The 14,970-nt window shown below is 36.6% G+C and overlaps 1 protein-coding gene across 9 annotated transcripts in view; it reads left to right on the top strand.

Annotated features, from left to right (window-relative positions):
- NOX4 (NADPH oxidase 4) overlaps positions 1-14,970 on the top strand; it is a 248,422-nt gene that overhangs the window by 212,346 nt on the left and 21,106 nt on the right. For all 9 annotated transcript variants that reach the window (XM_054699596.1, XM_054699598.1, XM_037523119.2 and 6 more), the window contains 3 exons: positions 4,949-5,068; positions 6,831-6,939; positions 13,581-13,649. In XM_054699596.1, the coding sequence (XP_054555571.1) occupies positions 4,949-5,068; positions 6,831-6,939; positions 13,581-13,649 (298 nt within the window). The remainder of the gene's footprint in view (positions 1-4,948; positions 5,069-6,830; positions 6,940-13,580; positions 13,650-14,970) is intronic.

Below are 14,970 nucleotides of genomic sequence, written 5' to 3'. Positions count from 1 at the left end.
AAGGAGGAGATCTAATGGTGCTTAAACTAAAGTAGGATTAGCTGTAGTTACAAAGGTATGTTTAATTCTTATAGTTTTTTTATTTATTTCCAAATCACTTTCATATGCAGTATTTGTCTGACTTCTATGAGGTTTACCTATTTATTAAGAACCTCCAATCAATTGATTACTAAGAGTAGAAATTATAATGAAAGTTATAAGGAAAGAAACATGTCATGGAGTGACATTTTTGGTTTCTCTATGTTGGCGTTTTTCACCACATGGAAGTGACACCATCTAATTTTTGTCTTTCTCTTTCTGACTGATTTCACTTCCAGATACATCCATATTGCCACTAATTGTATACATTTATCTGCTTTGATCACTGAGTAGTATTTAATTGTGTATATATACCATTCTTTTTGATCCATTCATCTGTTTTCAGGCATTTAGGTTATTTCCATGTCTTGGCTATTGTAAATAGTGCTGCAATAAATATGGGAGTGCAGGTTTCCTTTTGTGTTTTTTTTTTTTTTTTTTTGTGTGTGTGTGTTCTTTGGGAATATTCCTAGGAGTTGAATAGCTGAGTCATATGGCAGTAATTTTTAGTGTTTTGAGGAACCTCCACTCAGCTCTCCATAGTGATTAGGCCAGTCTAAAGGTTTCCCCCCACCCCCACACCCTCAGCAGCTCTTCTTATTTGTGTTTTTCATATGTGCCATTCTCACAAGTGTGAAGTGGTATCTCATTGTGGTTATAATTTGCATTTCCCTGATAATAAGTGGTGATGAACACTCATATGTTTGTGGTCATTTCAGTTTCTTCTTTGAAGAAGCGCCTATTTAACACTTCTGCCCATGTATTGATTGAGTTGTTTAATTCTGTTGAGTCTGTGAGTTATTTGTAGATCTTTTAATATCAACCCCTTATCAGATACACAATGTGCAAATATTTCCCCTGATTCAGTAGGGTGTCTCTTCATTTTGGATAGTCTCTTTTGCTATACAGAAGCTTTTTAGTTTTATGTAGTCCTAGTTGTTTATATTCTCTTTTTGTTTTCCTTGCTGCTTGAGACAAGCCCTCATAGATGTTTCTGAAGTTAATGTCATGAGTGTATTGCCTGTTTTGGTCTCTGTATTTTATGATTTCGGGTCTTTTATCCATTCCCTTTTATCCATTTTTGTTGATTTTTGTGTACAGTTTGAGATAGCAATCTATTTTCATTGTTTTGTATGTGGCAGTTGAGTTTTCTCAGCACCACTTGTTGAGGAGATTTTCCTTGTTCCAGTGTATACTTTGCTCCTTTGTTATAGATTAGTTGTCCATAAATGAGTAATTTTTATATGGCCTCTCAATTCTATTCCATTCATCTGTGTATCTGTTTTTCTTCTAGTACAATGCTGTTCTAATTACTTTGGCTTTATAGTATAGTTTGAGTTCAGAAGTGTGATACCTCCATGCTTTCTTGTCATATGATTTGATTATTTTTTTCTTTATTTATTTTTATGTATCTGGTGAGTTATGTCGATTGATTTTTTAAAAGATTTATTTATTTATACATACAAGAACTGGGATCCAAGGAAGAGGTGAGGGAGAGTGAGAGGACTCACCAGAGACAGAGCGGGGAGCAAAACAGGCAGACTGACTGAAGTACACTGCAGAGGGGAGCAGTAGGCAAGACAGGAGAGGTCAGCCATGCCATGTGGTATCTCCCTGACCAGCTGGGATCAAACCTGCTCTGCAGAAGCTGTGGACAGCTTCACAGAGCTGCTTTCAACCACTTGTGCTACCAGGGAGGCCTGTTGATTGATTTTTGGATGTTCTATCATCCTGTGTCCCTGGTATGAATCCCACTTGTTCATGATGCATAATTCTTTTAATACATTATTTTATTCAATTTGTTAAGAATTTATTCATGATTTTAGCATCTATGTTCATTAGAGAGATTGGTCCATAGTTTTGGTTTCTGTGTTGTCTTATTTGGTTTGGTATTAGTATGATGTTGGCCTCATAAAATATATTTGGAAATATTGCTTTTTCTCATATTTTGAGAGTTTGAACAGGTTAGGTATTAGTTAATCTTTCAGTGTTTTTGGATCTTGTGTATGAAATCATCTGGTCCTGGAATTTTATTTTTTAGAAGAGTTTTGATACTCTTTCAATTTCTTTGTTGTAATGGTTTTGTTCAGGTTTCTGTTTCTTTCTTATACAGTCTTGGGTGAGTGTATAATTCTAAGAAATTGTCCATCTCATCTAGATTGCTGAAATTGTTTGTATATAGTGTTTGTGGTAATGTTTATTATCCTCTGATTTCTGCCATGTCTGTTGTAGTTTTTTCTCTTTCACTTATGATCCAGTTTGAGTTTTCTAACTATTTTTCTTTGTAAATCTATATAGATCTTTATTTATTTTATAAAAAAAACAGATTTGTGTTTCATTGATCTTTTGGACTTTTTGATTTCTATTTCATTTATATCTTCTGTATTTATTCTTCCTTCAACTGGTTTTGAACTTTTTGTTCTTTTTCTAGTTTCTGAGGTGAGAGATTAGGGTAATTCTTTGGGTTCTTTCTTGTTTATTGATGTAGACCTGTATTGCTGTAAGTTTCCCTCTAATATGTTCTGGAAAATTTTTGTCTAATGTGTTTGTCTCAAAATTTTTTGTCTAATGTGTTTGTCTCAAAAATTCTTTGATTTTCTCAATAGTCCACTGATCTCTCAGTAGTGTGTTATTCAGCCTCCACATATTGGATTTTTCCCTTGTTTTCCTTTTGTAGTTTAGTTTGATACCTTTATGGTCAGAGAAGATATTTGGTACAATTTCAGTCTTCATGTATTTGCTGATATTTGTCTTGTGACCCAGTATATGGCTAATCCTAAAGAATGATATATGTGCCTTTGAGAAAAATATGTTTGACCCAGTATGTGGCTAATCCTAAAGAATGATATATGTGCCTTTGAGAAAAATATGTATTTGGTATTTTTTGGGTGTAGCTTCCTATAAAGGCCTGCTTATTCTATATGCTCTAGATTTTAGGCTAACTAAATAAAATCTATTCATTCGCTTATTTTATTTGTGTACTTTTTAAATTTTCTGTCTCATTGATTTGTCCATTAGTGAGAGAGGGATATTGAATTTTCATACCATAAATGTATTTTCTTCAGTGTTTGTTTTCAAATTTGGTAGTAATTGTGTAATGCGTTTTGGTGCTCCTTCTTGTGGTGAGTATATGAGTGTTATGTCTTCCTTGTGTGTTGTTCCTTTGCTGATTATATGGTGTCCATGCATATCTTGTCACCATTTTTATTTATTTATTTTTAAAGACCAAGGTAACTTTATTTTTTTTAAAAAAGATTTATTTATTTATTTATACAAGCACTGGGTATAGTCAGAAGTGTGGGAGGGTGAGAGAATTCGCCAGAGCCAGAGCAGGGAGCAGAGCAGGCAGAAGGACCAAAGTACACTACTGAGGGGAGCAGCGGGCAGCAGGAGAGGTCTGTGTGCCATGCGGGACCCTCCTCCAGTGGCCGGGGAGCAGCTGGGGATCGAACAGGCACCACATAGGCTGTGGGCAGCTTCGCAACCCAGCGCTTAACTGCTGTGCCACCGGGAAGGCCCTCTTGTCACCATTTTTAGCTGGAAGTCTATTTTATCTGATATAAGTATGGCTGTCCATGCTTTCCTCTGGGCGCCATTTGCCTGTACAATTTTTTTCTAATCCTTCACTTTCAGTCTATTCTTATATTTGAACTTAGGTACATTTTCTGGAGGCAGTAGAAGGTTAGATTCTGTTTCCTAATTCAACAAGATACTCTATGTCTTTTTGTTGGTGAGTTTGGCCTATTGATGCTTACAAAGATTATCGATGTGTTGCTTTCATTGTCTTCATAGTTTTTTGATTCTGCTTAATTCCTTGGTCAGATTTTTGTGTTCATTGCTGTTTTTGGTTTAAATCCTGAAACTTTTAATATTTCTTGGAGGGAGGTTTTGATGGTTGTAAAGTTTTTTGTTTGTCTGAGAAGGTTCTTATTTCTCCCCCATATAGGAAGGAGACCTTTTCAGGATAAAGTATACTTGGCTAGCATTTTGTCTTGGGGTATTTTGAATATGTCAGTTCATTCTATCTTTGCCTATAATATTTTGTTAGAGTACTTCGATGTTAGCCCTATTAGTTTTCCATTAGAGCTTATCTATCTCTTCCCCCGATAAGCTTCATTATTTTTTCTTTGCCTTGAACTCTTGGAAGCTTTACTACTAGATTTCTTTCTGAGGATTCCTTTTTATTTAGTTTTCTGTGTTTGTATGTTTATTTTGGTCTTCAAGTTTGGGAAGTTTTCCTCAATTATTTTCTTTAATAGTTTTTCAGTTCCTGCCTCACTCTTCTGAGAGTCCTTATTGTTATATTTTTCCTTTCCTCATGATGTCAGATGATTCTAAGTGATTATTCATTCTTTCTCTTCTCGTTTTTTTAAAGATTTATTTATTTATTTTTTTATACAAGAACCGGGGAACAGGCCAGATGTGTGGGAGGGTGACAGGATTCTCCAGAGACAGAGTGGGGAGCAGAACAGGCAGACTGACTGAAATACACTGCTGAGGGGAGCAGCGGGCGAGTCAGGAAAGGTCTGCTGTGCCATTTGGGTAGCTCCCTGGCCAGGAATCGAACTTGTGCTGCAGTGGCTGTGGATAGCTTCATAGTGCTGTGTCTTAACCCCTTGACCACTATCTGTCATGATCCTATACACACTTCTCTGTATGTTTCACTTAAAATATGCTTAGAAAATATGTACTTGCTTTAATATTGACATTTCATAATCATTTCCTTTTTCTTAGGTTTATCATTATGAGATACAATAAAGTAAAGCCTGAGCTATCACAAAGCCTTAAATTTGGCTTTTGCATGTTTTCTACATATTCTAAAAAATTATCTTATTTTTATTTTTCCAACCTTTGTCTTCCTTCTCCACAGACTCTACATTGATGGTCCCTTTGGAAGTCCATTTGAGGAGTCACTGAACTATGAGGTCAGCCTCTGTGTGGCTGGAGGCATTGGAGTAACTCCATTTGCATCAATACTCAACACGTTGCTGTATGTCATTTTGATCAAATTCATTAGTTCACATAAGGAACTGTCAATATTGATGGCATCTCTCTTTTAGTATGAAGTCATACCTTATAGAATCCTTCTACTTGTTGTTCATGGAACTCCATTTACTCATTGATAATGCCTAATATGTGATATATGACTTTCAGCATACTCTTTTGTGAAATCTTTCAGTATCACAACTGTGTATTTCTCTTTCTTTCCTCCATTAGAGGCATTCCCACAAGCCTTCATTTTTCTACTTACTCATCAGTAGTATATGGCACTACTCATTCATTCAGCCAATACCTTGTGCAAAGCACCTATGTGCTTATCCATCTTATAAAGGCTGGTAATATAAAAATAATTGAAACAGAATCCCTGTACTTAAAAAAAAATTAAAATGGGGCAGCTAGAAAATAAACCACTGAAAATTTCATCAGAACATTTCACTATTTCATATTGGGACTATGATATAAGTAAGAGAGATATACAAGATATAGAAATCAAAGGCCAAGTTAATTATTGATATTTTGTCAGGATAACGTTCTCTAAGATATTAATATATATGTTCCCTTATTCTGTTATTCAGCAATGTTATGACTAATGGAAGAAAAGAAATTTCAAAGTGAGATTGCAAACCAAGAAATACATTTCAGTTATTTTAATTCTAACATTAAAAGCAAAAATATGAATTGATTAGTAATATTTGTCACAACACAAATAAAATGACAGGAAGTTACTCTTAAATCCCTTTCATTCACTTTTTTTTTTAAGATTATTTATTTATACAAGCACTGGGAAGTGCAGAAGGGTGAGAGAATTCACCAGAGCCAGAACGGGGAGCAGAACAGGCAGACTGACAAAATACACTGCTGAGGGGAGCAGCGGGCACAGCAGGAGAGGTCTGCTCACCATGTGGGACCCTCGCCGGTGGCCAGGAATCGAACTGGTGCTACAGAGGCTGCGGGCAGCTTTGCAACACAGCACTCAACCACTCTGCCACTGGGGAGGCCCCCTTCCGTTCACTTTTCAAGATGATAAAATTAAATTAAACATTTTTTTATGCAGTACTTAAAAATAAATAATTTCAAGCAATGTGTTTGAAAATATTTTATTTAAACTTAAAATACTTGTATCTTCTTAGAAAAATATCCAATATGTTGCAAGTTATTTGGACAGCTAAAGTTAAGGAAAGGGAGGAATATTTTCTTAACCACAAACCTTCTTCATAATTATAAATGGAAATCCAGATTTGGGATTATGAGTTTCAGAAATGCATTACATAGTAGGTGGTTGTGAAATCTCTTTAATTATTTTTAAGAAAAGGAAAAAAAAAACAACCAACTATCTGGAATGGTTTTGGCTATTTCTGGGTATTTCTGGGAAATCAGGGTAAGACCATTGGAGCCCCATAGAGTGACTGAATGCACTAAAAATAGAAAAAAATAAATTCTTAGATTCATGGCTGATATTTTGTTGCAGCAGTTTAGTTGCTTGCCTAAAACTAGAAATAGGTGATGTTTATATAATATCACAAGAATAAACACTTAAATTCATGGTGTCTATCCTGTCTTTGAGTTAGTATGTTGCATTTTAAATTCATCTGGAAGTTATTATAAGTGCTATATGAGAAGCTACAATGTTAATGGCTTTTTTTTCCCTATTGGTTGCTTACTAATAAGAAGCAAATTTTGAAGGATACAGGGATCTTTATTTGTTTTATTTTAGCCATCCTAATCATCATCATGTTACTTTAATTTTAAAGGGATGACTGGAAACCATACAAGCTTAGAAGACTCTATTTCATTTGGGTGTGCAGAGACATTCAATCCTTCCAGTGGTTTGCCGACTTACTCTGTGTGTTGCACAACAAGGTAACATTAGGATTGCGTTGTGTTCCCAGTTTGTAAAATTTCAAAACATAGCTACTATTTTTTTTTTCAAAATGTCAAAGTAGTAAATTACTTCTGCATCTGCACTTAAACCAGAAAATATGCAGACAAGTATTAAGGAAGAGAGAAAAAAAAAACTTTAACTTAAAAAAAGGAGACAAGTCTATTAATTATTTGGTACACATCTTTTCAGATTTTGATATCTGTATGTATTTATCTATGAATTTTTTAACATAGAAATACCATAGTGGAATTTCTGTTTGTTAACATGTGTTTTAACATGTATTCATTTGGTTATTGTTGTTTTTGTTTGCATTGTATGTGTATAGATATGATTCAGGCAAATTTATGCACGTAGGATGGTATAGGAAGACAGATAGAGGGAAACATCAGTAGATAAACACTACCACATCTTCCAAACTTTGATTCTAATAGCTCATATCTCTTGTTTCCACCTTTAATATTTCAAATGTACCATCACCAGACTTTTGACGCAAGACACTGAATTTCAAAAATCCCAAATTCTTAAGTTTCATTTCTTAGAGATGAAAATAGGAATTCATTTCCCCTACATTTTTTTGTATATCTATTAATATAGCTTTATTTTTTCAAGATATACACACAAGTATCTTGTAATATAGTTCAAGATCTTTTTTTTTTTTTAAGATTTATTTATTTATTTATACAAACACTGAGTACAGTCAGAAGCACAGGAGGGTGAGAGAATTCACCAGAGCCAGAGTGGGGAACAGAACAGGCAGACTGACGAAATACACTGCTGAGGGGAGCAGCGGGTGGCAGGAGTGTTCTGTCATGCCATGTGAGACCTTTGCTGCTGGCCGGGGATCGAAATGGCACTGCAGAGGCTAAGGGCAGCTTCGCAGCCCAGCACCCAACAGCTGCGCCACCAGGGGAGGCCCAGTTCAAGATCTTTAGATAAAACAAACTCCTCTCTTACTACTTTATCCATCTGTTATATGTAGCCAGAGATAAATATGTACTGTTTATATTTTCCTGAAAATTATATTTTATACTTATTACTATCATGAATGTTTTTAATAGTAGTGCATATATGTGTTTATTTATTTATCTATTTATTAAAATTTATTTATTTATTTATACAATCACTGGGTACAGTCGGAGAGTGAGAGAACTCACCAGAGCCAGAGCGGGGAGCAGAGCAGGCAGAAAGACCGAAGTACACTGCTGAGGGGAGCAGCGGGCGGCAGGAGAGGTCTGCGCGCCATGTGGGACCCTCCTCCGTTGGCCAGCGAGCAGCCGGGGATCAACCCGGCACTGCAGAGGCCACGGCAGCTTCGCAACCCAGCGCTCAGCCGCTGCGCCACCAGGGAGGCCCAGCATATAGGTTTTTTTTTTTTTTTTTTTTAACTGCTAAAGAGTATTTCATATTTTGGATGTTTCTAGTTAATTTAACTATTCCCTACTGATGAAATTTTTCTAGTTAATTTAACTATTCCCTACTGATGAAATTTGCTTTTTTTATTATAGAGTACTGTAATTAATATCACACATTCCTTTTTGTGTAGATACATTCATTTATTCACTCAATCAGTTAGCTATTCTATCATTCATTAAATATTTACTAACTGCCTTTTATAATCAAAAACTGTTCTAGGAGCTGGGCTACATAGGAGATCATAAAAAAAGCTAAGTTTCTGGTCTCAGATGATTTATATTCTAAGTAGGAAAAATAGACAACAAATCAATCAATAAATATCTGATTCTGATTAGAACAAGAGGAGAAAAGAAAATTGGTGTAAAGCAATAGAGAGTAAGCAGTAGAGTACGGTAATTTATATTATGTGTTTGGGAATATTCACCAAACACAGTGTTAACTAAACAGATACTTGGGTGACATGAATGAGCAGATTATGCAGATATCTTTTGGGAAAAATAAGCAAAAGGATTCTATTTCACAGGCAAAGACTCTGATATACTAGTTTGCTTGATGGGTTGCAGGAAGTTCAAAGAGGTCTGTATGGACAAAAAAGGCTATGCAAGGGGAGGAATGGTATAAGAGAGAATCAGAGAAGTATATTACGGTTGCTTCTGGGTAAAAAATAGATTATATATAGCTTATGGGGGTTAAGCAAGAAGATGTAGACTCAACGGGCAGAGGAAACATAATTGAAAATAGGCATTTAAACAAATATTTGTACACCAATGTACACAACATCATTACTCACAATAGCCAAGAGGTGAAAATAACCCAAATGTTCCCAAATGGATTAATGGATGGAGAATATTGCACCAATGGGATATTGTTTAATCTTAAAATTAATGACACTCGGACATGTTACCATATGAATGAAACTTGAAAAGATTATGCTAAGTGAAAGGTCCAGCACAGTAAAGAAAAGGAGAGCCAGGCCAAGCTTTCTCAAAGGAAGAGAAAATTGATTGAGCCCTGGGTGGACCTCACAGACTCAAGGTAGGGGTCAGTGAAGTCGCGCATGTTGTTAGGGGGAGGCAGGCTTTTATAGGGTGAGGAGAGGTCAGGTGGGAAACTGGGTTCATATGGCAGGAAAAATTTGTAGGGCGCAAAAAGAATTGTAGGGCAGGGGAGAGTTTCTTTGTCTGAAAAAAGATTTGTAGGGCAGGGGACGGGGGCAGGTTCATTGTCTGAATCTTCTAGGCAGGCTTCTGCATTCCTGTTCCCAGGTGGGCAGCCCGGTGGGTTTTGCATTCCAGCCTCCTTCATGGACCTTTCACTAAATCATTAAAGCAACCACAAAAGAAAAAAATGTTATATGATTCCATTGTAGGAGGTACCCAGAGTAGTGTAAGTAGAGTTCCAGAGTGTATAATGGTCATTTCCAGAGGTTGGGAGGGATGTGAAAGAAGAGTTTTGGTTTAAGAAGATGAAAGATTCTGGAAATGGATGTTGATGATAGATGTGTAACAATGTGAATGTATTTAACGCCGCTGAAATATTTGTTTAAAAATAAAAACAGTTGAAATGGTAAATTTTACATTATGTATACTTTATCATCATCAATAGTCCAGGCAACTGGGGTCCAACATGGACCTACTAAATCAGGGGAGAAAAAAGGGAGAGATGAGAAGCCATTGGAAGGATTTGGTCTGAGTGATCTGACTATATATGCTTGGGGCGTGTGAAAGTAAAGAGGATTGGAGGACTGCACTTTGCTACAGAGCAGGTGGCACCAACAAAGGAGATTGGTTCAGAGTAACTAGTGAGGTAGTAGAAAATCATCAGGGAATTCTTTCGTTGAGGGAGAAAAACCTTTCTTTTTTTTTAATTTATATATATTTTACATCATTGTTCATTTTTGCTTTTCCACCCCCTCAGGTGTAATCCCCATAGAATTTCCTTCCCCAGTGCACCTGTGCACCATGACCTCAGTCCCTGTGCTCCTCTCTCCCTCCCTCTGATATCCCTCTCCCTCCTCTCCTGCAGGATGTCTCTGGTTTATAATTGTCTGGTTTTGCTTTGTTGTGTTTTATACTGTTGTTATTTTTTACACTGATGTCTTATTGGGTTCCCCTATATTCCTCCTGTAAGTGAAACCATTGGATATTTTTCCTTTTCCTTCCTACTTATTTCACTGAGCATAATTCCTTTAAGCTCCATCCATGTTGCTGTGAATGGTAGTAATTTATCATTTTGATTGCTGAATAGCGTTCCATTGTATATATATACCACATCTTCCTGATACCTTACCTATTTTGAGGTATTTGAGCTGTTTCCAGGTTTTACCTACTGTCAATAGTGCTGCAATAAATATAGGGGTACAGGTGTTCTTTTGAATCAATGTTTTTGTGTCCTTTGGATAGATCCCTAGGAGTGGAATTGCTAGGTCGTATGGTAGCTCCATTTTTAATAGACTGAGGAACCTCCAGATAGCAATGTAGGAGAGTTCATTTTCACCACATCCTCGTCAATATGTGTCGCTGGTTTTTTGTTTTTTTTTTTATGTGCCATTCTTACTGGCTTAAGGTGGTATCTCATTGTGATTTTGATTTGCATTTCCCTGATTGTTATCCTATGGGTAATAAGAGGTTGCAGATTTTAAAATCAGCCCTTAAAAGCTGACCATATAACTGAGGCCTCGAGAACAAGGTAGGGAGAGTACCCACAGACGATATGTGGGTATTTGTGCTGGAGTCAGTACACCTGAGGGGGAAGCAGCAAAATTCTATACTTCAAAAACACTTAGAAGATGTAAGGTGATGGCACTTAAATTTGAAAAACAAAGTAATAAAACCACAATGCAATAGTACCTCACATCCCTGAGACATGCATGTATCAAAATAACCCCAAACAAGTGTTAGAGAAGATGTGGAGAAAAAGGAACCTTGTTACACATTTGGTGGGAATGTGAACTGGTGAAACCATTATGGAAAACCATCTGGATTTATCTTAAAATATTAAAAATATAAATACCATATGAGCCAGCAATCCTCCTGAGCATATATTTTCACAGAATATGACGCCATCAACTATATAAACCATATTTTCTACAAAAATCACAGCAGTATTGTTTACAATATCTAGGTCATAGACGCAGCCTAAATTTCCTTCAATAGATGACTGGATCAAAAAGATGTGGTATGTACAAACCATAGAATATTACACAGCCACAAGAAAGGATGAAATGCAGATATTTTCAACAAAAGGAGTGAATTTGAAAAAAAATATATATATGTGCAGCCAAACATGTTCAAAGGATAATGCAAATACATGATATTCATATAGCAGGCAATTCAACAACAAAAACATTTATAAAAACTAGTATACATCAGGCCTCCCCGGTGGCACAGTGGTTGAGTGCTGGGCTGTGAAGCTGCCCGCAGCCTCTGCAGCACCGGTTCAATCCCCGGCCACCTGGCGAGGGTGCCACATGGTGCGCAGACCTCTCTTGCCACCCGCTGCTACCCTCAGCAGTGTACTTCGTTACTTCTGCCTGTTCTGTTCCCCGCTCTGGCTCTGGTGAATTCTCTCACCCTCCCACACTTCTGACTGTACCCAGTGCTTGTATAAATAAATAAATAAATCTTAAAAAAAAAAAAAGGCAAAACTACTATACATCAACAAATATCCTGAGAGGTCAGAAGATAAGAGGGAAGGGACAAGGGAGTGCAAGAGACAGTGTTGGGGAAAATAATTATTTACATTAAAAAAAGAAATTTTATTTTTTGTTCAGCTAAAGTGCATTTATTTCCAACAGAAACAACAGAACAATTCCAGGTGGCACTTAACTTACTGAAAAAGACCAAATTGCTAAAAGGATGCAGTACCATAAATAAACATTTATAAAAGTTTGTCAACTCCATTGAAGTGTTTTTTTTTTTGGACTTTACTCTTTTCTGTGCTCCTCTGAATCTCCTCCTTCCAATAATAAGTATGGCGTATGGCAGATTGTTGATGAGATAGATAGATAGATAGATAGATAGATAGATAGATAGATAGATAGATAGATAGATATAATACATTCCTATCCAATCCTATTCTTAGGACCTGTTTAATCTGATATGATAGGGTGGTTGACCCTATCAACAGTTAGCCAAGGCCCTTGTGGGTTACTTTGAGCTAAGAATGGAGTTCCAGACCTCTGATATTAACGATGTGAAGTTTTCCAGGAGCTTCCAGTCTCTTTGGTAACAAATAGTGAACTGCTTCAATTCCAACTGGGTTGTTGTATGTTTCAGTCATGGGCCATCACAAGAGCCACCAAACAGATTATCATGTTTATGTCAAGCCTCCTTGGAGAGAGAAATTCTTTAATAGTTGAACTAGAAGGGTCAGTCAGTACAGAGATGCCTTTGGGCACCAAATAATAAACAAACAAACAAACAAATAAATAAATAAATAAATAAAAGAAATGAAATCAAACATTGGGAGTTTAATGATGTCCTTCAGCAATCACCAATCAATATGTTTTTTTTCTCTTGCTGAAAAGGCTATATTAAAAAAAGAAATTTTAAATAAAGAAAAGAAACTGAGGCTCAGAGAGGTAGAAGACTTGCCCAAGGTCACACAGGAATTGACATTTCATGGCAGGACCAAGGTTTTCTTCTATAAATTTAACAGATTATTTCCCTCTACCACCATCAAAATACCTAATTCTGCCAGTTTGCAGATTACTGAGATTAGAATCTGGCATATATATGTGTGTACATACACACATATAGGTATGTACACATGCATATGTATGTGTAATATATATACATTTGCTTTTAGATTTTTTTAAGATTTATTTATTTATTTATACAAGAACCAGGGTACAGGCCAGATTCATGGGAGGGTGAGAGGATTCACCAGAGGCAGAGTGGGGAACAGAACAGGCATACTGATGAAATACACTGCTGAGGGGAGCAGCGGGTGAGACAGGAGAGGTCTGCCATGCCATGTGAGACCCTCACCAGCCCTCCAGGATCGAGCCAGCACTGCAGAGGCTGTGGACAGCTTCACAGCATGGTGCTCAACCGCCTGTGCCACCAGGGAAGGCCCTGCTTTTAGATATTGACTATAAGACAAAATTCATCTTAACAAATTATAGACTCATATATGTAAGAAGAGGAGAATATTTGAATATATGAAATAATTTTAATAAATCTATTTTTTTTTGTCCTCTCAGTTTTGGCAAGAGAACAGGCCTGATTATGTTAATGTCCAGTTGTACCTCAGTCAAACAGATGGGCTACAGGTATGTGGTTAGATGTTATTATAAATTAAACAAGATTTTTGATGATAGAAAATTCACTGAAAAAACTATAATGGAACAGAATTTCTGCAAGTGTTTTAAAGAGAAGTTTCCCAGAGGGCACCCACTCTCAGAATGTGTTCAGAAAACTCAACTACATATGCCTTTCATTTCTTATCCTTGCAAGGAACAGGAGCTGACTTTTCAAGGTCAACTCTCTCTCCTCTCCTCCTCTCTATTGTCTCAAGTTCTTTGCCTCTAGAGAGCAGACCATCAGTGAACAGTCTTGTAATTGTGTTCATGGAGGAAAGATTTTATGTGGGGAGAGAAGATGAGGTCATACACAATTAAGCTTACTTCCCTCAAGGGAAACTAATAAAGTAGTAATAGCCATCACATGTTATTTACTCATTGTCCTAGATACTGTGACAAGTATTTAACATGCATTTTCTCATGAAATTCTAATGTTTAAGAAAAATATGATATTGCTTAGTATCTCCATATTACTGATTAAAAGTTGATATTGACTTGCAACATTGAAAAGCTGAATAGGTGCATAAATCTGGGCATGAAAGCTTTCACAGACTTTATTGTACTATTTTTGATCACATTTTCTATGATACATTGAATACAAAATTAGTATGCTTGTAAGTTACATCATATTTAAATTAACCCTAGTTATTAGTTATATTTCTACCCTAATGTGGGTTCCTATGAGCTGGCTATTAGCTGGTGGCTCATGGGCAACTGTGACCTATTTAATATCTACAAATCACAGCAGAGAATTCCTTTACTACCTACAAGTATAGCTCCTATCAGGAGTCAGTCACAGGACACCTAAGCTGCTGTTAATATTACCTGACTCTCTCCATGTCGGTCTCAGATAATTCTTCCTGGGATGACATCAAATTCTTCGCCGACACAAATGGCTGTTGACATAGAGTCATGATGCCCCTTTAATGCCCCTCGTAAAACTCTGCCCCCATTCCTCTCCCACCCTCTGGACTTTATTCCTCATATCATTGTCGCATGATCAGATTTTACTAGCCCGTGTGCTTTAATAAATGACACAAGAACTTCTGCTCAAGTAGCAGAGTCTTGCCTTGCAAACCTGCTCCATGACTGCTGTGTCCCTCATCCTGTTTCTGCTGCAAAGGAACAACAAAGTTCCTGTTGCAACACCCTACTTGATATGTAAAAATATTTCTTTTTTACTACTCTCACGAAGAGATTCAATATTGTCACTAGTATTGTCATAGTATTATTAAAATTGAGGCATGGAGCATAAGTTATATTTATTTATTAGCTTGTTTGCCTGGGACTC

The sequence above is a fragment of the Talpa occidentalis genome, unplaced genomic scaffold, assembly GCF_014898055.3.
Source record: "Talpa occidentalis isolate TD23 unplaced genomic scaffold, MPIMG_talOcc4v2.1 talOcc4.3, whole genome shotgun sequence".
NCBI lineage: Eukaryota > Metazoa > Chordata > Mammalia > Eulipotyphla > Talpidae > Talpa > Talpa occidentalis.
This window is presented reverse-complemented; position numbering and strand designations above follow the sequence as displayed.